General features: G+C 49.7%; 1 protein-coding gene across 2 annotated transcripts in view; it reads left to right on the forward strand.

Annotated features, from left to right (window-relative positions):
* Positions 1-25,239, forward strand: part of ANO7 (anoctamin 7) — a 492,742-nt gene that overhangs the window by 262,989 nt on the left and 204,514 nt on the right. Inside the window, exons 4-5 of one of the 2 annotated variants that reach the window (XM_063915810.1) lie at positions 10,157-10,235; positions 23,121-23,227. In XM_063915810.1, coding sequence (XP_063771880.1) covers positions 10,157-10,235; positions 23,121-23,227 — 186 coding nt within the window. The remainder of the gene's footprint in view (positions 1-10,156; positions 10,236-23,120; positions 23,228-25,239) is intronic. The other variant, XM_063915811.1, reaches the window with a different exon arrangement.

Consider the following 25,239-nt stretch of genomic DNA (forward strand, 5'->3'; position numbering starts at 1 on the left):
CAGCGGCGGCACCAGTAGCAGCATCTCGCAAACGCCAACTCTTCCTAGGCAGGCTACGCTTTGTATCACCGCTTTCCAGAATACGCACACAGCTGAAAACCTCTTACGGCAACTGAGGAAGATCATCGCAGAATGGCTTACCCCAATTGGACTCTCCTGGGGATTTGTGACATCGGACAACGCCAGCAATATTGTGCGCAATTACATCTGGGCAAATTCCAGCACGTCCCATGTTTTGCACATACCTTGAATTTGGTGGTGCAGAATTATTTAAAAAACGACAGGGCCGTGCAAGAGATGCTGTCGGTGGCCCGAAGAATTGCGGGCCACTTTCGGCGTTCAGGCACCGCGTACAGAAGACTGGAGCACCACCAAAAATACCTGAACCTGCCCTGCCATCATCTGAAGCAAGAGGTGGTAACGAGGTGGAATTCAACCCTCTATATGCTTCAGAGGATGGAGGAGCAGCAAAAGGCCATTCAAGCCTATACATCTGGCCACGATATAGGCAAAGGAGGTGGAATGCACCTGTCTCAAGCGCAGTGGAGAATGATTTCAACGTTGTGCAAGGTTCTGCAACCCTTTGAACTTGCCACACGTGAAGTCAGTTCAGACACTGCCAGCCTGAGTCAGGTCATTCCCCTCATCAGGCTTTTGCAGAAGAAGCTGGAGAGATTGAAGGAGGAGCTAAAACAGCGATTACGCTAGGCATGTGGGACTTGTGGATGGAGCCCTTCATTCGCTTAACCAGGATTCACGGGTGGTCAATCTGTTGAAATCAGAGCACTACATTTTGGCCACCGTGCTCGATCCTAGATTTAAAACCTACGTTGTATCTCTCTTTCCGGCAGACACAAGTCTGCAGGGGTTCAAAGACCTGCTGGTGAGAAAATTGTCAAGTCAAGCGGAACGTGACCCGTCAACAGCTCCTCCTTCACATTCTCCCGCAACTGGGGGTGCGAGGAAAAGGCTAAGAATTCCGAGCCCACCCGCTGGCGGTGATGCAGGGCAGTCTGGAGCGAGTGCTGACATCTGGTCCGGACTGAAGGACCTGCCAACGATTACTGACATGTCGTCTACTGTCACTGCATATGATTCTCTCACCATTGAAAGAATGGTGGAGGATTATATGAGTGACCGCATCCAAGTAGGCACGTCAGACAGTCCGTACGTATACTGGCAGGAAAAAGAGGCAATTTGGAGGCCCTTGCAGAAACTGGCTTTATTCTACCTAAGTTGCCCTCCCTCCAGTGTGTACTCCGAAAGAGTGTTTAGTGCAGCCGCTCACCTTGTCAGCAATCGGCGTACGAGGTTACTTCCAGAAAATGTGGAGAAGATGATGTTCATTAAAATGAATTATAATCAATTCCTCCGTGGAGACATTCACCAGCAGCAATTGCCTCCAGAAAGTACACGGGGACCTGAGATGGTGGATTCCAGTGGGGACGAATTAATAATCTGTGAGGAGGGGGATGTACACAGTGAAAGGGGTGATGAATCGGACGATGATGATGAGGTGGACATCTTGCCTCTGTAGAGCCAGTTTGTGCAAGGAGAGATTGATTGCTTCTTTTTTGGTGGGGGGCCAAACCAACCAGTCATTTCAGTCACAGTCGTGTGGCAGACCCTGTCGCTGAAATGATGGGTTCGTTAAAGCGTGCATGTCCTGTTTATACAACATAAGGGTGGGTGGGAGGGCCCAAGGACAATTCCATCTTGCACCTCTTTTTTCTTTCATTTTTCTTTTCATCATGTGCTGTTTGGGGACTATTTTTTTGAAGTGCCATCCTGTCTGACACTGCAGTGCCACTCCTAGATGGGCCAGGTGTTTGTGTCGGCCACTTGGGTCGCTGAGCTTAGTCACACAGCTACCTCATTGCGCCTCTTTTTTTCTTTGCATCATGTGCTGTTTGGGGACTATTTTTTTGAAGTGCCATCCTGTCTGACACTGCAGTACCACTCCTAGATGGGCCAGGTGTTTGTGTCGGCCACTAGGGTCGCTTAGCTTAGTCACACAGCTACCTCATTGCGCCTCTTTTTTTCTTTGCATCATGTGCTGTTTGGGAACTATTTTTTTAATCTGCCATCCTGTCTGACACTGCAGTGCCACTCCTAGATGGGCCAGGTGTTTGTGTCGGCCACTTGGGTCGCTTAGCATAGTCACACAGCAGAGGCGTCACTAGGAGTGGTGTCACCCGGTGGGGTAACTCATGGTGTCACCCCCCCCACCCACCCCTGGACCTCCTCCTGTATCACACCACACAGAATCCTTGGGTTATAAAAAAAAAAAAATGGCCTCAAATTACACCAAAATCATCTTTTTCATTAGATTATGCACCCCAAATTTAATGAAATTTCAACAAAAAATAGATTGTTTATTTAAAAAATAAATTAATGCTGCCTCAAATTACCCCAAAAGCAAATTTTATCTAGCATTTTTTGTTTAATTGCATTGTAAGTAAATTAAATTTATAAGCATTTTTCAGTTAATAATTTAAAAAAAATGCACAAATCAGCATTGTGACACCTTTTAAAAGGGTCCAGAACTCTGCTTATGCTCACAACTTTCTATATGATTTTGCTAACATAGGAGTAACTTTTTGGGGGGACATAAAGTTCTCCCCACTTTTTAATTCACTTCTCCCAGGTCATATTTTGTAGAAAATTTGCAACCCCTCACTGCAAGTACTGCAATTTGGCTTTTTTTTTTTTATTGTAGCTCACATTTCTTAGGTATGTACAGTCATTCGGAAGTCTGTTTCATGACAAAACAATGCATTTGCAGACTCGCATTTACAGATGTGTCCTCTTACACTCCCGCAGCTAACAAAGGGGCTGATTCAGCATGGATCGCTGAAGTGCTAAAATCACAATTTGCCAGTGCGCACATGTGCAAGGTCTTAAACTGTGTTCTCTTCAGAATGCAGTGTAAGTGCTGGCAGGAGGTGGTGATGAGGCGTTGATGCACTGTTTGGGGAAAGTGGTCCAGACAACGCAGGAGTGTCCGGACGTTGTACGCTCTCCCACTTTTGGCTGTACCTTTCGGCTCGCCTGTAACTTCCGCGGATAGCCCTCTCCCAATGGCCCCTGTGCCAGCATGAACGGGCATGTACATTTGTTATTTGTGGATGCTGGGGACCAGTGGACACGTGGAGAGGACATACCTCTCCCTGTGGACAGGGAGGGTTAGTGGGCCACTGGAGGAAGGTAAGTATACTTACCTAGCTCCTGTCAGGATTCTCACTATTGGGATGCTGCGGATGGTCTTCTGACTGCCGGCATCCCAAATGCCAGCATATCGTACCCAACACACTTTGCTCTTCCCTTCTGCACTACTGTCACACCTTGATAAAGGATCAATTATGTACCGAAACATTGGATTCTTTATGTTTCCTTTGTTAAGACTGAGTGTCACTGATTGTTCCACATGCTACCTACTGCGCAGGCAGGGATTGATCATAGATCGATGCATTCACAATTAAATTGCGGACGCATTGTGGGGTGGCACAACACACATGCTGGGCGGCCCCCAGCATGTGAGTAGATGGATGCAGATCTTGCTGCGGAATCAAGATCCGTGTCCATCTCTGAATAATCCCCATTGTGTACTGCGGGTCACGGGTATCACAGTAAATGTTCATAAGTGAGTGTGCTCTGAGCACTGTATGACTGTATGATTCCTGCCGCAAGAGTTACATTTTATTAGGCTCCTATGTTGCTCATCAGTTTTAAATGAGCATACAGTAACTAAACTCCACAGTAATTAATGCAAAATACTGCTTAAAACCAGTTAATTACAGCATGCAGCATACATACTTGCTGACATTCTGGCTGCCCCCTCAAATTACCTGTGTCATGTCTGATTTGTCATTTAGCAACAACAACAAAAAAACAAAACAGAAATATGTGCACAGGTGGCAAAAGTACCCACATGGTTCAGTGATGGCTGTGGAAGCTGAAGTCTCTGGAAGTAGCAGTGAGCGGCTGGAAGGACCAAGGCGGAGTCGGAAAGCGGCATCTGCTCTCTCTGCACAACCCGCGATTTGCGGGTCTTCAAAGGGGCGGGGCTAAATGGCGGGGGTGGGGCTTAAATCGCGGGCTGCGGTAGGCAGCTCTATTACACGGGAAACAAATTGGTTGGTCAAGGGGGGATTGCTGGGAACTTAGAGACCCCCCTGCATGCGTTACTGGATGGGGAGTGCGTGTGCGGCTCGTTTTGGTGTCACCCCATTTAAGGGTGACATCCGGGTGCGGGCCGCACCCCCCGCACCCCCCTCATGACGCCACTGTCACACAGCTACCTCATTGTGCCTCTTTTTTTCTTTGCATCATGTGCTGTTTGGGGACTATTTTTTTGAAGTGCCATCCTGTCTGACACTGCAGTGCCACTCCTAGATGGGCCAGGTGTTTGTGTCGGCCACTTGTGTCGCTTAGCTTAGCCATCCAGCGACCTCGGTGCAAATTTTAGGACTAAAAATAATATTGTGATGTGTGAGGTGTTCAGAATAGACTGAAAATTAGTGAAAATTATGGTTATTGAGGTTAATAATACTATGGGATCAAAATGACCCCCAAATTCTATGATTTAAGCTGTTTTTTAGGGTTTTTTGAAAAAAACACCCGAATCCGACAAAAAAATTTCGGTGAGGTTTTGCAAAAACGCGTCCGAACCCAAAACACGGCCGCGGAACCGAACCCAAAACCAAAACACAAAACCCGAAAAATTTCCGGTGCACATCACTACCCAGTCGTCAAAATGAATCTGAGCAGGAACAAGTTGAGAATTCTTGGAAAAGAATGACTGTAAGCCTAAATGGACCTCTTCCTCAACCATTAGGCTTGGCCTTTTCCCAACTTTGTGGGGCAAGTGCTGGCCTGATATACCATGTCATCACAATATAGACAGAGACCTAGGGAACGTCTCCTAAACTTCTCTTCCAGAGATAACCCGAAAGTCCCAAGTTGTATTGGCTCTGGGCAGTGGCGTAAGTTCATCCCAGATGCCCAGAGAAAAGAAAACTATGGGTGACCCATCCCCCCCCCCCCCGCTATAAATACATAAATAAATAAATATGTGTGTGTGTGTGTGTGTGTGTGTGTGTGTGTGTGTGTGTGTGTGTGTGTGTGTCTGTGTGTGTATGTATATATATATATATATATATAGTGTTCTGATAAAAAAAATGTATATGTGTGTATAATATACTGCTGCCTCTCCATTGCTGATGCATGACAAACAGATAAGCATTCATATTTTTTACAATTGTGGGAGTCCATTTTTTATTGTGTGTTTATGTATAGTTAGTGTGATAACGTTTTAACAAATGTATTACTATCCGGTATTTTCCCTGTGGGGAGTTGTTTTTGGTTTTAACTTTAAGGTACTCTGTGTGGATTATTTTGGAGATCCCATACAAACATCTTATAGAAGAAGGCAAGTTTTTTAGGGTATTATTACCCACAATATCACAAGGGTGATTATTATAACTTGGCGAAGTTCGGTCTATAACACCTTTTAACCACAGGGTGGTACTAGAAGTCTTTCTATGTAAAAGACAATAGGCACAAAGCACTTTTTTCTATTCCTTTGCATGTAAGCACTAAGGGGGTCATTCAGACCTGATCGACAGCAGCATCGGGTCTGAACTGCGCATGCGCCGGCGCCGCAGTGCGCCAGCGCATGCCAGACAGTCGACGGCTGTCTTTAGCTAGGGATTGCCTCGGCCGCTGGGCGGGAGGGGGTGGGCTGGTGGCGTTTGGTCACCGTTTAGTGGGCGCGGTCCAGGCAACACAGATGTGTCCGGACCATTGGAGGGGTGGGCCGCGGCAGCTGTGTGACAGCACACGCAGCCTCTGCGACCCGGGCAGCGACAAGTAGCTCCCTGCCAGCGGGCAGGAGCTGTGCTGGCTGGGAGCTACTCTTCAAGTACAAAAGCATCGCCGCTGTTCGATGCTTTTGTACTTGTGCGACGGGGCAGGGATTGACATAAGGGGCGGGCTAGCGCTGCGCTGGGCGTCCCCTCGCATGTCAGTGTGACTGATCCTAGATGTGTTAAATGTAGCACATCTACAATCAACTCTGAATCACCCCCTAAGTCACTTTATAAAAAAAGTGCAATTTATTTATGCATCCTCCTCAATTTGTATGTCTGTGTAAAATACCACATGTGGAGAAAGAAGACTACGCGGAGAGAGAAATTGTTACGAGCTGTTAACAACCTTATATTTGGTACGTATGTATTAAGTCACTTTTAAGGATTATTTCACGCAAGTTTATTTGAAAATACTGAAGGCGCAGAGGTTTTACCATTGATGAACATTTTTATACGATCCTATTGGAAAATAGGTTAACTTCAAAACCTGTTGTTGCTACTGTATATATTTGGAGTGTTCTTATAATTTTATCATTGTCTAATGCAGTGGTTACTAAACTGTTTTAAGTTATGGCGCCCTAGATCAGTGTTTACCAACCTCAGTCCTCAAGGCACACTAACAGTGCAGGTTTTAGTGATATCCAGGCTTGAACACGGGTGACTTAATTAGTACCTCAGTTATTTTGATTTAACCATCTGTGCTGAAGCCTGGATATCACTAAAACCTGCACTGTTGGTGTGCCTTGAGGACTGCGGTTGGGAATGCCTGCCTTAGAGTATCAGAATTCTTTTCACGGCACCCCTAGGTCAAAAGTTTCTTATTCAGAAAGAAATATTGAATTAAGTAAATTGAGATTTGCTTCTGTTTGTCCTCATATTTTATGATTGGCAGCGATCCAGCACCGATTTTGCCTATTACATTGACCATAAATAATTTGTATTGGTTCTGGACTACCAAACCAGGGCACCCCTGCAAGTGTCCTGAGGCACGCCAGGGTGCCACAGCACATAGGGGGTCATTCCGAGTTGATCGTAGCTGTGCAAAATTTAGCACAGCTACGATCGTTAACTCAGACATGCGGGGGGGACTCCCAGCACAGGGCTAGTCCGCCCCGCATGTCAGTGCCTCCCCCCCCGCACAAATACAAAAGCATCGCACAGTGGCGATGCCTTTGTATTTGAGGAGTAACTCTCGGCCAGCGCAGCTCCTGCGGCTGGCCGGGAGTTGCTCGTCGCTCCCACTGGCCGCAGCGGCTGTGTGAGACGTCACGCAGCCGCCGCAGCCGCCCCCCCAAAGGTCCGGCCACGCCTGCATTGGCCGGACCGCTCCCCCTAAACAGCGGCTTAACACCGCCGTTCAGCCCCCTCCCGCCTAGCGACCACCTCTATCTCAGAGGCGATCTCTAGGTAACGAAAGCTGCGGCGCATGCGCAGTTCCGACCCGATCACTGCGCTGCAACAAACTGCAGCGAGCAATCGGGTCGGAATGACCCACATAGTTTGAGAACCACTGGTCTAATGTATTGATTCACACTATTTATGTATGTATTGATTCACACTATTTATTTTTTAATTTATTGAAATATACAAGGTTGTAGCGCATATCTTTTAGCAGTCATACACAGGCTTAGAACCCAAGAGCTGTTACACTGAAGGCAGAGACCTTACTGATAGAGCTATTTGCTGCTGCATAGCAGGCCTGCAGATTTTAACTACTGTATATGAAGCTAGAATGATCAGTTCAAAACCGTTGCTACTAGGCAGATCTATGTAGTGTGCAGCCACACATTATATAGATCCAGTGCCGTAACTAGGCATTTTAGCGCTGTGTCCAAGAAACGGCATTGGCGCCCCCCCTTATGTAAAATACGGGCATTTAGGGGCGTGGCTTAACGGGGAAGGGGTGTGGCCACAGAATAATACCAGTTCATACTACGGTGCACAGTAGTCTCCATTATTCAAACAGTCACTGTTCCCTGGTTAAATAAGTTCATCCAGTACTAGGATGCCACCAGGACTTAGTAGTAGAGCTATATGTTGCTTTCCTGCATTACAAGATGGAGTTGCTAGTTCTACCTTAACACTATTGTTGTGAGCCGCCACTGCAGCTCATTCCTGTATGTTTTCTGACTGTCTCCTAGCAACTAGGATGCTGGCTGCTATGTGAAGCAGCACACCTGTTTGGAATGCCTTGTTACCTAACTCCTGCCTGACTACTCCTGTGATTGGTCTCTCTCACTTTCATTAGGGATTCTGGCCAGTTTCTGTAGCCAGTGATAGTCCCTAGTTCCTGCACCTAGTGAGCTCATATCCTGTACAGTTCCCAGTCTGCCTGCCTGTTCCTGTACCTTAACCTCTGTCCTAGTCCTGCATCCTGATACCCTGCTTCAGTCCTCAGTGTGCTGTACCTGCCAGTCTTGCTCACGTGCCCTGCTGATTTCTGCCCTGCACCTGTGTCCTGTGTTTATGCCTGCTCTGTGTCCTAGATTTGCCAAGACCCTCCAGCTTACATTTTGTGTCATCTTTAGTCTGTGTCCTATTACAGAAAGTTCCTGTGGATTAACCCTGCTGGATCAAGTCACACCTAGTCCTGGTTCCGTGCACAACCAGCCTGTGTGTCTGTGACTACCTATTGCAGCAAACCACATTAATTTCTGCCGTGCCTTTAACATCAAGTCTGCAGCTACCTGTTTCTAATACACACGGACCAGTTCTCAAGTCACAGCTTAGCCACTCTGTTGTATTATGTTATTTCAAGCTGCAACAAAATTCATACAGCAACACCCTGCAGTTATTTGCCATTCTGTCAGCTCTCAACCAGAGTTCAGTTCACATCCTGCTCCTGATTGCTTCCACAGTTAACCATCGCCTTACTTTGATTCGACTACACACTCAGCTCCAGATTGTTTTACAGTTAACTCCTGCCTTGCTGTGTATACAGTTTTCATCAAGTCCTGCTGTCTTCAGTCACATCAACTTAGGGGTATATTCAATTAGTGTTGGATCCTCTCCGACGGAGAGGATCCAACACTTACAATTTGCAAGCATTTCCAACAGGTTTTTGACCTTTTTCGACAATGCCAATCCAACTTTTATTAAAGTCGAACCGGCATTGTTGAAAAAACGGGCCAAAAACCTGCTGGAAATGCCGACAAATTTGACAAAACAGGTGGATCAGCGGGTGAATTCGCTGATCCACCTGTTTTTCAACAGGTCAAAAAAACGGGCCTTTAATTGAATAGAGCGAATCGAAATTTGCCAAAAACTGCCATTTTTCAACCTGACGGAAATTCCGACAGGATTTGAATGCCTGTCTTAGTCTGCACTAATTTGCCAAAGTATGTTTGTTGTGCCTTGATAAATCATCCTGCTGATACACTCCGAGTTATTACCTTGTGTTCTCCAGCCCATTGTGTGAGCCCCTACTGCTACAGGTTTAAGTCCAGGCGGCATCTCAAGTACCAGTGAGTGCAAACAGCTCTAAGGGAACAGGAACGGCTGTTATTGGCAGATGACCCTCTCACCGGCTCTAGGGGTCTCACACACATAGGCCCTCATTCCGAGTTGTTCGCTCGCAAGCTGCTTTTAGCAGCATTGCACGCGCTAAGCCGCCGCCTACTGGGAGTGAATCTTAGCTTAGCAGAATTGCGAACGAAAGATTCTCAAAATTGCGAATAGAAATTTCTAAGCAGTTTCTGAGTAGCTCGACACTTACTCTGCCACTGCGATCAGTTCAATCAGTTTAGTTCCTGGTTTGACGTCACAAACACACCCAGCGTTCGCCCAGACACTCCCCCGTTTCTCCAGCCACTCCCGCGTTTTTCCCAGAAACGGCAGCGTTTTTTCACAGACTCCCATGAAACGGCCAGTTTCCGCCCAGAAATACCCACTTCCTGTCAATCACACTACGATCACCAGAACGAAGAAAACACCTCGTAATGCCGTGAGTAAAATACCAAACTTCTTAGCAAACTTACTTGGCGCAGCCGCAGTGCGAACATTGCGCATGCGCAGTTTGCGGAAAATCGCTGCGATGCGATGAAAAATAACGAGCGAACAACTCGGAATGAGGGCCAATCTTCGTACCAGCTGTACTATGTGTACAATAAATTCTCTGGTGAATAATGTATATGGCATTTGTCTAGGTGTGTTTATAATGTTCTACCTTTTATACAATGTCACTTTGCCATGTGTTTTTTAAAATTGTGTGTTTTTTTTAGAATATAGTATATCTGGAAATGTTATAATATACAGTCTTAGCTATAACTGTGTAATTATCTGTCCAGCAGGTCTGGTCTACTAGTCATGGACCCTATGAAGAGGAAGACAGAGTTAATTTTTGTAGTGATGGGAAAACACAGATAGGTAAATAATTGTAAAATAAACTTGAACTAGAATATAAATGATTTGTTCTGAAGTCAGATTCCTGTATTTCTACACTTCTATTCATGATTTTTGTTTTATGTATCATCCTGTTATTTACCACACACATTCTTCTTCTATAGGTAGGAACCCAAAATATACAGTAAACAAGTATCCTCTCGTATCAAACGTTTTAGAAAGGTAGATCCACAGTGTTGTAAGCAGCAACAGTTCCTGCTACAGCTATACCATGTGACCTGTTTCATTTCTACCTGTAACCTGTGTTCTCTCTTCATTTCTATCTATAACCTATGTCAGAGGTGGCCAAACAGTCGATCACGATCGACTGGTCGACCGCGGACATGCAATCAGTTGATCGCGTTGGCCCAACCAGCATCCAATAAGAATCAGTGAGATTCTAATTAAATGCTGCACTGTAATGCAGTGCCACGGTTGGCCGCCATGACCCTCAACTGCAGACACTCCACCTCCAAAAATGACTTATGTCCCAGGAGCGGGCAGTGATTGGAAGTCAGGGTGGCTGATTTCTATTGGCAGCTGTCCTGCTGAGGTCATGTGATACTGCGCCAGCCAATTGGCTTTTGCTCTCAGATGTAGTGTGCCTGCATCAGTGTTCCTTATTGAGCGCCATTTGCTGGTAACACTGACATGGATCAGACCTGTTAAGAGAGCTCCCTGTGTAGTTTATTTGTGTAATAAAAAAATTCTGGAGGGCTTTCTGGAGGCATGATTGAATGGGTTGGGTATGTGTGACCGGCGGCGCTCACAATACCAACGCAGGGATCCCAGCTGTTTGGTGGCCGGCAGGGGGGGCGAGCGCAACGAAGCAAGCATGGGCAAGCGGAACAAAGCCCCTCACTGTGCTCGCCATGCAGCAGGCTCGCTGCACTCACCACGCAGTGGGCTTGGTGGCTCGCTGTGCTCGCCACATGTTCTATTCCCACTCTATGAACACCCACAAGTGGGAATAGTCCCTGTTGGTCGGGATGCCAACCGGTGGGATATGCAGGGTTCAGGATCCCAGCATTGGTATTGTGAGCGGCAGTCTCCTACCTACGCATTTATCAGCATTGTGCCCACCACTGAATCTGACCCACAGTGGAGTGTTGCAGCATGCATCGGGGGCACTGTCTAAGTATTTTACTGCAACTGTTGAAGATTACCAGACAGATGATTTATGAGATTGAGTTGCATTAATGCCTCAATTATTAATAACTGGTTACCAGCCCGTCAGAATGATGGAACTACATGACAGTAACATCAGCAAGTGCGGCTGTGCGTGCCCGAATAAACAACACTTGTGCTGCTCTATCGGGCGCCATCTGTTGGCTGCCGGCGTGCAAAACACTTGCATTCCTCCTTAGAGGTGAGAAGCAGCGAGAAGCGCGCTGGCGTGGACACTGTGTTGGTACAGGGACCCCACTAGACCACCAGGGCAGGGGCACAGGGCAGTTATATATATAACCGTTTTATTATGGCCCACAGTACCCGGTGGTGAAGTCCAGCAAGGGGATAAGACTCTGACCTGTAGACATTCCCCCAGCTCCTGAGCGCCATTTAGAGTAAATGTTCCCGCCCTGGAGCTGCATCTCTCTGTCTCCCTCACTCCCTGTCAGCGTTTGGGCGCCATTACACACATGCTACGCTGACTCTGGGACTGCTGGGTGATGCCTTCTCTGTAATGCCGCCTTCTTCATCAGTGCTGTGCATTTACAGGACACTTAAGTATTCTACATGTCGTCTAGACAGTGTTAGTTATGAACAAGTGCATACATTCAGGGGTATTTAGTACAAGTACCCTGTGATATACATCCAGTCTTTACTGTGCATTGTTTTATATATATATATCTTAATAGCTTTACTCAGTGGTATAGTCAGGGCCGGTTCAGGGGCGCTCTGCGCCCCGGGCAGGAAAAGGGGTGTGGCCTAATACAGGGGGCGTGGTCAGTTACGCCCCCTGTACATTGTTAGCGCCGCTTGAATGCTGAGCGGTGCGCGATGACGTCATCGCGCACCGCACAGCAAAAGATCCTCTCCACGAAGGGAAACTAGACGCTATGCGTCTAGTTCCCTTCGTGGAGAGGACCTTTGCTGTGCGGTGCGCGATGACGTCATCGCGCACCGCTCAGCAAAGTTACTCTCCACGAAGGGAAACTAGACGCATAGCGTCTAGTTCCCTTCACAGGAGGCGGACGGGGACGGCAGCGGGCAGCGGAGGCGGACAGGGGACACAGCGGGCAGCAGTGGTGGATCTTGCCACGGTGCGGCGCCCTCCGGATGGCGCCAGCGCCCTCCGGAAGGCGGCGTCCCGGGCAAAAGTCCTGCTTGCCCGTGGCAAGATCCGCTACTGGGTATAGTTACTTAGTATTGCTGGCCCAGTGCAATTTTATTGTTGGTAATGGGGGTAATTCAGTTGATCGCAGCAGCAAATTTGTAAGAAGTTATGCAAAACCATGTGCACTGCATGGGGGTGTAGCTGTAACGTGCAGAGAGAGTTAGATTTGGGTGGGGTGTGTTCAAACTGAAATCTAAATTGCAGTGTAAAAATAAAGCAGCCAGTATTTACTCTGCACAGTAACAATCTCCTATATAATAGCCCTATTCTGTGACCTTGTGATTCATTTGCTAACGCTGGGCGGAGTCACAACACTGGGCGGAGTTAGTCAAATGAGTCACAGAGATCTGGCCAAATCTACAGGAGACTAGGAGCAGAAGCAAATAGCATGGGCATTGGGCATGGCACAGGCAGGGGTGCAGACCTCCCAGCTTTCTGCAGGAGCTTTATCCAGGCAGAAGGAGGGAAACACACTCGGCGAAAAGGGGGCGTGGCTTCACGGGAGGGTCCCCGTTTTCGTCAGTGAGGGAGCATGCCCAGCGCTCTGTGAGCTGCTGGCATGCTCCCAGGGGCTGATTATGAGTCCGGGGGGCCCAGGGCACTTGAGACAGGGGAGCCCTATCTCATTGCTGTGCCTGCTGTGGGTTGGGGGCGTGGCCTAATCGCGGCCCGCGCGGCCACGCCCCCTTATGCAAATTCCGATATATATATTTTTTTTATATTTTTAATGGGATTTTGGCCCCTCAGCTAGGGCTAAATCCAGAGGAGGTGGTCGCTCCCCCCTACACACCCGCACAGGCAGAAGAAAGCAGGGATACTGCTGCCTCCCTGCAACACCACAGACCTGCCAATACGCAGCAGCGTGTGCTGACTGTAGCACAATGCTGCCGCTGTTGCTGGCAGGACGGGGGGGGGGGAGCTTCTGAGCTGGGACAGAGCTACTCCAGCCGGGGGGCCCCCTAAAACTGTGGGGCCAACGGTACGTATCCCCTGCCCTCCCCCCTTAATCCGGCTCTGCTGCTGGAACCCCCCATTAATCCGTACCCCCTGATGCCCCCTCTCCCTTTGTCTCCACTATTCACCGCTGCTCTGCTAAGCAGAACAGCGAGTACAGGAGCTTTCCAACTGCCCCCCCCCCCCACCGCCCGACACTGCGACCTGCGGGTGGGACAGCGGGACAGACCACAAAAAATGGGACTGTCCCGCGAAAATCGGGACATTTGGGAGGTATGAGGGTGTGTGAGGGGGTATGTCATACAGACAGACGGGCACCGGCTCACAGTGTGCTTGACCCCCCACATCGGCATACTCAGCAGGATCTCTCTGGTGCAGAGGAGCGTCACTTTCTGGCACACTCCACACTTCTTAGCTGCAGTTTAGTGGGGCACCTGCCGCTGTGCAGGTTCCGTACTGCCTCTGTTATCTCCAGCCCCGGCAACCCCACCGCTAGCTGCAGCGCTGCCACCCGCAGTGGAGTGCGCCCAGCTCATTCACACACTTTAGCTGGCGGGTAGCGCTGCAGAAATCTGAGCTGCTTGCAGGCTCTGACCCACTCCTCCCTCCAGCTGCAGCGTCTCCTGGGAGCTAACCAGTCACTCCCAGTCTCCCCTTACCACAGTGCCCGGAAGCCGTGAGGTCCGCGCCACGTGCATGCTATGACCCCCTCCTCCCTCCAGCCGCAGTATCTCCTGGGGGCTAACCAGTCACTCCCAGTCTCCCCTTACCACAGTGCCCGGCAGCTGCGCGAGGTCTGCGGTGTGTGACTGAGGAGGGGGGGAGGGATGCGGACGGGCAGAGGAAGCAGGACTCCAGCCTGAGAGAGTCAGCCATGCCAAGTCTCCAGCTGCAGCAGATCCCAACAGGTTGGAGTGGAATAGCAGCAGCCAGCAGCAGTGACTCCGGTAAGACACATCTGTCTGTCACCACTGTTTTGTCCCTAATACCAATCTCTCCCGTGCCCTGTGTTCTGTCATGTCCCTGTCACCCCTGTCCTTGCCCTGCCACCCTTATCCTGGCCCTTTCACCCTTATCCTGGCCCTTTCACCCTTATCCTGGCCCTGTCACCCTTATGCTGGCCCTGTTACCCCTATCCTGGCCCTGTCACCCCTGTGCTTTCCCCTGTCAACCCTATACTGGCCCCGTCACCCCTGTCCTGGTCCTGACGCCCCTACCCTGGCCCTGTCACCCCTATCCTGTCCCTATCATTTCTGTCCTGGCCCTGTCACCCCTGTCCTGGCCCCGTCACCCCTGTCCTGGCACCGTCACCCCTGTTCTGACCCTGTCACCCCTGTCCTGGCCCCGTCAACCCTGTACTGACCCTGTCACCCCTGTCCTGGCCCTGTTACTGCATACCCTCCAACTACCTTTTATGGCATGTACAGTACCCGCAGCGCCTCCAGACCTCTCCCCAATGCACCACACCTCCGCACCTTCCCCTCCACCACGTGCGGCACTCCACCCCTCCCCCACATGCTGTGCCTCCAGACCCCCTACACCACCCGTGGCTCCCACTCCTCCACCCCTTCACCACCCACAGCACCTCCAGGCCCCTTCCACCATTCACCCCCCTTATATGTCTCCCCCCACACCTGCTCCCCTCCACCCGCAGCATCTGCAGACACCCTCCTCCATCAGCGGTCCCCCCCTCACCCACCCCTCCCCCACCAATGGCACCCCCGCACCTGCCCCTCCACCACCTGCAGCACCTCCGGACCTCCTTTCCCATCCGCCGCAACACCCGTACCTGCCCCTACCCTACCCATGGTGCCTGCGGTCCCCTACCCAACCCCCAGCACTCCCGTCCCTTCCCATCCCACAGCACCTCCGGAACCCTTCACCCATCCACAACATCCCCACACCTGCCCCTCTCCCACCCATGGCACCCCTGCCCCTCCCCCACCTGCAGTGCCTCCGGACCCCTCCCCCATCTGCATCCCCCACTCCTCTGCCCCTCCCCCACGCGCAGCACCTCCCAAACCTTCCCCATTCGGGCCCCACCCCCACTTCTGCCTCCCCTCCACCCGCAGCATCTACAGACACCATCCGCAGTCCCCCCCGCACCTGCTACATTCTGTACATCGTGCCCTGCAGGTGCTGTTCACGCCGTCGCAAGGGGCTGCGCCTCCTTCACCATTGCACGCCCTTTCATTGTGCAATATTTAACCACTAACAAAGGAATGCAGGTAATACTCCATATAATACAAATATTAAACCCCAGAAAGGCATGCAAGGGTTAAGGGGGCGTAGCCCCCTGCGACGGTGTGAAGAGCGCCCGTAGGGCGCGATGAAGCACCTAGTATAATCAAACTTACCTACTCTCCCGGAAGCTGCGGGAGGCTCCCGTTTTTTGGGGTAGCCCTCCCGCACCCCCGGAAGAGTGGGCAGGTCTCCCGCATCCTGCTCGCATCTTAGTGATGCGAGCAGGATGGAGATAACCTCAGTCGGGTGGAGAAGGGGTTAAAATGACGCAAATCGCGTCATTTTAGCCCCTTCCCGCGGACCCGCGAATCGCGGCATTTCCCGATGTGGGGGCGGGGCTTAGTGATGTCATAGTCCGGCCCCGCCCCCCGAAGACACCTGCTGCGTCTCCTCTCCGGGCTTCTCCCGGAGAGGAGACTTACAATGTAGGTAAGTATGAATATAATCCACCCAAATCTAACTCTCTCTGTAAATGTTACATCTGCCACACCTGCAGTGCACATGGTTTTGCCCAACTGCTGACAAATTTGCTGCTGCGATCAACTCTGAATTACCCCCCACTAATCTCTGCATTGTATATGTGACTGAGTGTGTGCCAATGGCTGCTGTGTGGTCTCTATTTCGTATATCTCACACATATGGCTATTCCTATATTCTGTACCCTGAGCGGGCTCCGTGCGTCAGGGTTATGAGATAATACAGTATAGGTATTTCACAGGGGGTGTAGTACGGGTGACCGGCAGCCTCCTGACCGCCGGTCACCTTACCGACGCCGGGATCCCGGCAGCATACCGACGCCGGGATCCCGGCGGGGAGGGGCGAGTGCAGCAAGCCCCTTGCGGGCTCGGTGGCGACCTGTGGTCGCCACGGGTTCTATTCCCACTCTATGGGTGTCGTGGACACCCACGAGTGGAAATGGTCCCTGTTGGTCGGCATGCCGACCATCGGGATAGTGAGCCGTCGGGCTCACGGAGGAGGTCATGTGACTGTCGGTCAGCCGACCAGCGGTCACATGACTACCACCCTTTCACAGGATATACGGATTTTTCTCTGTGTTTTTCAGTCACATTTTACCTCACATTTTACCTCAGAAATCCTCTGTTTGTGCTCTGCCTTTCAGTCACACCATACAGGGGATTTTTGTCAGGTAGTTTGTTTGCTTATCTTGTACTGTTACACCCTAGGGTTACGCTTACATATCGTGTCTGCTACACAGGGTGGTAAATCCATGGCTGATCCTGCACCATGCAGTGTTGAGGCCACATATTTCTCAGAGGAAAACGTAGCAGCTGAGGGTTTCCGGTACTGAGAGTTCTATACCCCATGGTCAGTCTACAGCAACGGGAGGCAAATCAAAACCCACCTTAGGCTGTTTTCTCTAATTTACTGACTACGCTAGTAATTAGACTTGCGCCCCCTGTGGGACCTCCTGTGCCATTACAGTCACATATTGTCCCTGCAGTTAATCCGCAGTGGGCAGATACTCTGTTCTCTCCGTTACAGCAATTACATCAGTCACTAGCTAAGCAAAATCCTGACTCTCGCCCGCCTAAGACCAGGGTGTCATCTAAACGGGCCATTACTTCCTCACAATCCACGCATGTTTCGGATACCTCATCTGATGTAGATGGCGCTTTCACTGATCCTTCAGACTCTGATGCAGATGCTTCTGATGGGGAATTTCTGACACAGGTGGATGTTCCTGACCACTTGGAGGCTATCATGCTGATACTTCAAATCAATGATGATGAAGGGCTTCCAGCTACCTCTGCGAAACCAGATAAGTTTAAACGTCAGAAGGTTACTAAGTTGGTTTTATCTCATTCTGACCACTTGGTTGATATTAGTCAGGAATCCTGGGAAGACCGGGTAAGACGTTTTCCTTGTCTACGAAGATGCTAGCTCGTTTTCCCCTCGCTGCAGAGTTAAGTAACAATTAGGAAACACTGCCGGCGGTGGACTCACAAGTTGCGCGTCTGGTGGTCTCATCTGCTCTGCCTGTCACTACTGTCACCTCCCTGAGGGGACCGACGGATAAGCGCATGGAGGGTTGCTTGAAGTCTATTTACACTCTTGCCTGAGCTATGCATAGGCTTATTATTGTGGCCTCTTGGGCTGCTAAAGCTATAGAGGCCTGGGTTCAGGAAGTTGAGGCGGAACTACCATCAAATTTTCCTGATAATGCTAGGCAGTGTCTTTCATATATTATTACGGCCTCCCATTATATTTAGGAGGTGGCATCTGATGCAGGTATCCTGGCGGCCAAAGCATCTACTACGTCTATTCTGGCTAGCCGGATCCTCTGGTTGCGGTCCTAGTCTGTAGATCTGGACTCTAGAAAGACCTTGGAGGTGATCCCTGTCACGATCCGGGTATCTGGACGCCATTTCTTACCCATCAGATGCCTCCTAAGGCTGGCTCAGCGCTCCAGGACCGGATCCCATCTGTTATCCTGATGTGTACATTCCTGTATCCTCTCCTGTCACTCTGGGACGCTGTCACAGTAAACGCCATATTACACCTGGCATGGCGCCTCCCGCGGCCTCCGCCGCCGTCCCTGAACTTCTGCATGCAGAGTGTCTGAGTGGCGATTACGTCAGCCGCGGCTTCCGCTGTGTCCGCGTGGTTGGATGTGCATCTGTCAGCCTGGCGCCTCCTGTCTCCGGTGGCCGGCGCCGCCATTACTGTTTTCATTACCACATGGATTACAAACCAAACTTCCCTCCAAGTGTCTGCATGGGCGCAGCCATCTTGGATTCTGTCAGCTGTTCATTTCCACCAATCTGTTCTCAGTATTGATAATCTGCATAATTGCCTAGCCAATCCCTTCCTTGCTGCAGGTATAAATACACTGTGCCTGAGCAAGGAAGGCGTCAGTGCTTTGGTTGTCAAACCTAGTTCCTGTTTGTCTCTCTCCTGTGATTGTCTTCCAGGTTCCAGCTCCTGTCTCAAGACTTCCACCATAGAGACCCGCACCAGCATTCCACCTGCGGTGTAGCCTGACTCTCCAATCCATTGTGGATTCATCTGTTTCCAGCTACAACATTACCTGCTTCCAGCTCAGCTTCCAGCAGAGTACAGCTTCTCTTAAAGGGCCGGTGTCCTTTCTACACTTTACCACTCTCCACCGGTATTATTATTTCTCCGCTCTCAAGTTCTACATTTCAGTTCATATTTCATCGCTCCCAAGTTCATTTATTATTTAACTGGTTCCAGCCAGTATCCACTCCGTGCTAACAACAGTCTGGTTCCAGCCAGTATCCACAGCAGCCGTTTTATCTTCAGCAACCCAGCTTTTCCTGGAACACCAGCTGGCACAATCCTGGGTTATCTCCATTGCTACAGTCGGGCCTGGTAAGGACTTTCCATCTAGAAGATTATAAGAACTATCTCACACTACCAGTGCCCTGTGGCTCCTGCCATCCTGTAGTACCCAGGAACTGTATTTATTCTTTGCTGACTTTTACGTTTTCTTTTACTGCTGCTGTGTTGCGGAGTTGTCATAATAAACATCATTGACTTTTATCCAAGTTGTCGTGGTCACGCCTTCGGGCAGTTATTATTCATGTTACTTACATGTCCAGGGGTCTGATTCAACCTCCCAGGTTCCGGTACATCTCAGCCCCTACAACTGAGGCTGCCTCCCGTCAGCTCAGGCCCTCAGTTGTGACAATCCCTTTTGAGGGAAACATACTTTTTGGGGAAGATCTCAACAAGATCATTGCTGACTTAGCATCTACTAAGACTGCATGTCTGCCTAGTACTACTCCTTCGGCTCTGAAGGCTAAGAGTACTTCCTTTCATTCCTTTCGACCTCCAGGTTAGGCAAAGGGTCAGGCATACCCGATACAGGCTCGCACTTCCAAATCAACTAAGCCCAAACCTAAACGTGCTTGGGCTGCACGTCAGCCTGCTTCCAAAACAGAGTTGAAGACAACTTGTGACGCCTGGGTACAGGAAGTCATCACTCACGGATACGCCATATCCTTCAAGAAACGTCCCCCTCATCACTTTTGCCTGACAGACATCCCTTCGGATCAGGTAAAGGCAAAGGCTCTTCGTTCGGTGGTTCAGTCCCTCCTGGACACAGGAGTGGCAGTGCCGGTGCCTCTGGCTCAGAAAGGCAGGAGGTACTATTCAACGCTGTTCCTAGTCCCGAAACCGAATGGTTCCTCTTGGGCCATTCTCAACCTCAAGTCTTTGAACAAGTTTGTGAGGGTGTCCAAGTTTTGTATGGAAACCCTTCACTCTGTTGTCCTGGCTTTGGGGCCAGGGGACTATATGGTATCCCTGGACATACAGGATGCTTACCTACATATACCTATTGCCGTGTCGCATCAGCTATACCTGCGGTTTGCTATTGACAACCTCCATTATCAATTCTGGCCCTTACCCTTTGGACTGACTATGGCTCCGCAAATCTTCACCAAAGTAATGGCAGTGATGACGGCCCTGCTCCGCTGTCAGGACATCAGGATCCTACCGTACCTGGACGTCTTGCTGATTCTGGGAAATTCCCCAAACGTTCTCCTCCGTCATCTGGATCTGACGGTCCAGTTTCTGCAAGCCCACGGGTGGCTCATCAACTGGAAGAAATCATCCCTGGTCCCTGCTCAGAGCATGGTGCACCTGGGGTTGTTGTTGGACACACACAACCAGCGGTTGTTCTTTTCTCAGGAGAAAGTCTTGAAACTTCAGGTCAGGATGCGATGCTTCCTCTCTCGCCCGTGAGTGTCACTACACTTGGCGATGCAAGTACTAGTCCTCATGGTGTCGGTTTTCAACATGGTAGAGTACGCTCAATTTCATTTCTGCCCTCTGCAGAAGCTGATTCTTGCCAAGTGGGACGGCCTGCCTCACCGGATCAGGTCTCACATGATCTCCTTGTCTCCGGAGGTTCGTCTGTCACTGAGCTGGTGGCTACAGGACCAACTATTGTGCAGGGGTCATCCCTTCTGGATCTCCAACTGGATCCTCCTGACGATGGATGCCAGTCTGAGGGGTTGGGGCGTGGTGTTGGAGCAACACTTTCTTCAGGTCGAGGGACCAGGGCGGACAACGCCACCACGGTAGCATACATAAATCATCAAGGCGGCACTTGAAGCTGCATGGCAATGATGGAAGTGTCAAAGATTCTTCAATGGGCGGAACGCCATCTGCCAGCCATCTCGGCAGTGTTCTTTCCGGGGGTCCTCAACTGGGAAGCGGACTTCCTCAGTAGTCAGGATGTACACGCCAGAGAGACCCTTCATCCCAAAGTATTTCAACTCCTAGTGGACAAGTGGGGTCTACCAGATGTAGACCTGATGGCGTCTCGACACAATCACAAGGTTCCGGTCTTCAGAGCAAGAACAAGGGATACTCAAGCGGAGTTTGTGGACACACTGGCAATCCCATGGAACTTTCGGCTGCCGTACGTGTTCCCTCCGGTGTCACTCTTGCCCAGAGTAGTGAGGAAGTTCAAGCAAGAAGGAGGAATCCTACTTCTGATAGCTCAGACGTGGCCCAGACGGCATTGGTTCTCAGACCTACAGGGTCCCCCGCCGGAGCGTCCTCTTCTGCTTCCACAACGACCAGACCTCCTCGTTCAGGGCCCTTGTGTCTACCAGGATCTGGCCCGGCTGGCTTTGACGGTGTGGCACTTGAAGCTTCCGTACTGAGGGCCAAAGGATTTTCTGAGGCGGTCATTCAAACTATGTTGAAGGCCCGTAAACCGGCTTCTCCTCGGATTTACCATAGGGTCTGGAATTCTTACTTTGCTTGGTGCGCATCTAACAATCATGTTGTTTACAAGTTTAGTACGGCCTAATTTTTGGCCTTCCTACAACAGGGCCTGGACTTGGGCCTTCGGCTGGCCTCCCTCAAGGTTTATATTTTTGCCTTGTCAGTATGGTTTCAAAGAAAAATTGTGACTCTGCCTGATGTTCATACATTCACTCAGGGTGTTTTAGAGATTCAACCTCCCTATGTCCCACCTATGGCTCTTGGGATTTGTCGGTGGTTCTGGAGGCCTTGCAAGAGTCTCTGTTTGAACCTCTTGAATCTGCGGACCTTAAGTGGCTTTCTGTTAAGGTCTTGTTTCTGCTGGCTATTGCCTCTGCTAGACGGTTATCAGATTTGGGTGCCTTGTCTTGTAGGTCCTCCTATCTGATTTTTCACCATGACTGGGCGGTTTTTAGACCGCGCCCTGGCTCTCTCCTTAAAGTGGTGTCTTCTTTCTGCCTTAACCAGGAGATTGTGGTTCCTGCCTTTGTCTCTCCTGAATTGTCTTCCAAAGAGAGGTCTTTGGATGTGGTATTGGCTCTCCGTTCTATGTGAAGAGGACAGCCTTCGTTAGGAAGTCTGATTCTCCTTTGTACTGTTTGGTTTTCACAAACGTGGCTGGCCTGCAAACAAGCAGACCTTGGCCAGATGGATTAGAATGGTGAGTGCACATACTTATGTACAGGCTGGCCTTCCAGCTCCTGCTACCATCACAGCCCATTCTACTCGTTTTGTTGGACCTTCTTGGGCGGCTCACTGTGGTGCGACCCTTGAACAATTGTGCAAGGCGGCTATGTGGTCCTCTGTGAACACGTTCATAAGGTTCTATGCCTTTGATACTTCCGCCTCCCAGGATGCTTCCTTTGGACGCCAGGTTCTTGTGCCCGCTACAGTGCATCCCCTCCCATGAGGAACTGCTTTAGGACATCCCCGATGTTATTCCCTGTGGAACCCCAGTGTACCCTGCTGCAGAAAAGGAGATTTATGGTAAGAACTTACCTTTGTTAAATCTCTTTCTGCGAGGTACACTGGGTTCCACAGGGCACCCACCCTGACACACTTAACTTCTTTGGGTTTGTATGGCATTAGCCGCTGATACCTTCTCCTGTCGTGAGAATGTGGTGTATGTGGCTACTAATGGTTGTCGTCTCTTTTACCTGCTACCTCATTGGACTGGTTAACAAAACTAAGCTCCTGTGCACGGAGGTGGGGTTATAGAGGAGGCGGCGCTGAGCATCTTGGGAACAGTCAAAGCTTTTAGCCTGTTGGTGCCTCGGATCGAGATCCTACTTTACACCCCGATGTTATTCCCTGTGGAACCCAGTGTACCTCGGAGAAACATTTAACAAAGGTAAGTTCTTACCATAAATCTCCTTTTTAGTCCCATTTACCTTATCTTAAGTCCCATATAAATCTGTTTCTTCATATATACTGTACCTGTATAGTGCATGTCAAACTAATTTAATAAATTCCTACATATCCTGTCATCACCTTTATAGTACTGTAGTTATGGATTAGGAAGCCCCAATCATTACATTGAGTGCTCTTTTTATTTTTTCATGTGACCTCAGATTTCGTGTTGGTTTGGGAGACAAACAACTACAAACAAGATGAACATAATGAAAAGAGGCAAAAATACTTTGAGAATCTACAGATACATGGCCTTCTTCTGGAGCAGGTAAGATTCATATTGGGGTAGATGTAATAGCCTGCGAGCTACTGGCACTTACACATTTTCATCTATTAAGCCTCTAGATTTAAAGCCGCAATGCTTTTAAAAGGCAAAACCAACCTGGTCTAGCAGCTAAAGCGCAGAAAACACATGGATGCGTGGTGCTTGCTGCCTTTTCATGGCAGCACACAGCTTCTGCAGAGGTCAAACCAATGGGTCATGGCCATGTCCCCCATTCCTAGTCTTGGCCCCCTTCCTCCCCTAGTAACCCGTCTGTCTGATCTCTTGGTATCCCTGACAATACACAACAACATATTATTGCAGTGTATCAGTCATAACAGTTGATAATAACAGTTTATCTCACTGGTAATTATACAAGACCAACATATACAATAAACACTATTGGGAGAACTCAGCATATTCTCATATTAGAAAATACGCCTTACTATTTTTGCATTAACCCTATATGTAGATGTTATGTTATATTACACTTAAGTAAGAATCTAGATTAAAAGAACAGAATCTGCTGTAACCAATGTGTGCAGACATGCTGGGTATGGTGATGGGGTATGGGACTCAGGGTCGACAGTGTCTAGGTCAACACCCATCAGGTCGACAATGGCGAGGTCAGCACTAGAAATAGGTCGACACGGCCATTAAGCTGACATGAACAAGGTCGACATGAGTTTTTCATGTTTTTTGGGTGACCGGGAACCTCAATTAGTGCACTGTGTCCCCTTGCATGACTCGCTTCACTCGCCATACTGTTCTTAGTCCATCATAAAGTATGAAAAAGTAAAAAAAAAAAACTCATGTCGACCTTTTTGCATGTCACCCTTGTTCATGTCGACCTAATGGCTGTGTCGACCTATTTCTAGTGTCTACATATTCACTGTCGACCAATGGGTGTCGACCTAATGGGTGTCATCCTAAGTGGTGTCGACCCAGAGTCTGGATACCATGCTGCTGATGACTGGTGTATCCTGTGTATGCCAATCATAAAGTGTCCAGTGCAAATAAAAAAAAAAAAAGCTCTGAGCATCTATTAGTGAGGCAAATATGCTAATGACCATTAAGTAACTTTTTTTTCTGCAGCCGGTTACATTGGTTTCCACAGGGAAACATCAGGGTGTAGAGTGGATCTGGATCCAAAGGCACCAACCGTCTAAAGCTTTAAGCTGTCCCAGGATGCATTGGGGCCTCCTCTATAACCCCGCCTCCAGGCACTGTGAGCTCAGTTTCAGTTGGTGTCTGCAGCAGCAGATCACTTAACAGGTGGGCTGCACTGGGCAGCCCTGAAAAAGCTTTTTCTGACAGAAAATTTCTTCAAAACTGGGTTGTCAGGGGGGCGTGGCTTGCTGGGCTAGGAGTAAGACGTGCCCTGGATGAGCTCTTACCCGGCGTCTGCTGTAAATCAGCATAAATATACTATTTAGCCCACTGGACCCTCGTTCCCCACCTCACCCGTCCCTCCACACTGGCTGGCTACGCAGGGACCCATTAGCGGGTCCGAAGAGTCATTGCAGGCGTCACTGCGATTCCCGGCCTACAGCACCAGCAAAGGCCGGGGCCTCGAGTTTGCCTGGGAACCACTGCTGACTTCCAGGGCGGCGGAACGGAGGTTTCTGTTCCATCCGCGGCAGCGGCATTCACATCTTTTCCCCCTGCTCCCCGGGAACCAGACAGCCTGACCGCGGGCTCCCGGCCTGACTGCCAGAAAAGGCTCACCTGACCCTGCAGACCTTTGCTCCGGAGAATCCCTCACCCGGTGGCCATCTTGGATTTTTCTGAGCTGCATACAATCCTGCATATAGTGGATGGCAGTGGTCGCTGGCTGGACCGTGACCACCCTCCACTCACTCCATATTGGGCAGCATCCTCCCTTTGGCCACAGAGTGAGATAATAGACAGCTACATTATTTGCCTGAAGACAGGGGTAAGCAAGACTGGGCATAACTGTGCTTTACCTCACTATCTTATTTTTACTTTCATTTATTTTATTTATTTATTTTATTTTT

This window comes from Pseudophryne corroboree, chromosome 4, assembly GCF_028390025.1.
Source record: "Pseudophryne corroboree isolate aPseCor3 chromosome 4, aPseCor3.hap2, whole genome shotgun sequence".
NCBI lineage: Eukaryota > Metazoa > Chordata > Amphibia > Anura > Myobatrachidae > Pseudophryne > Pseudophryne corroboree.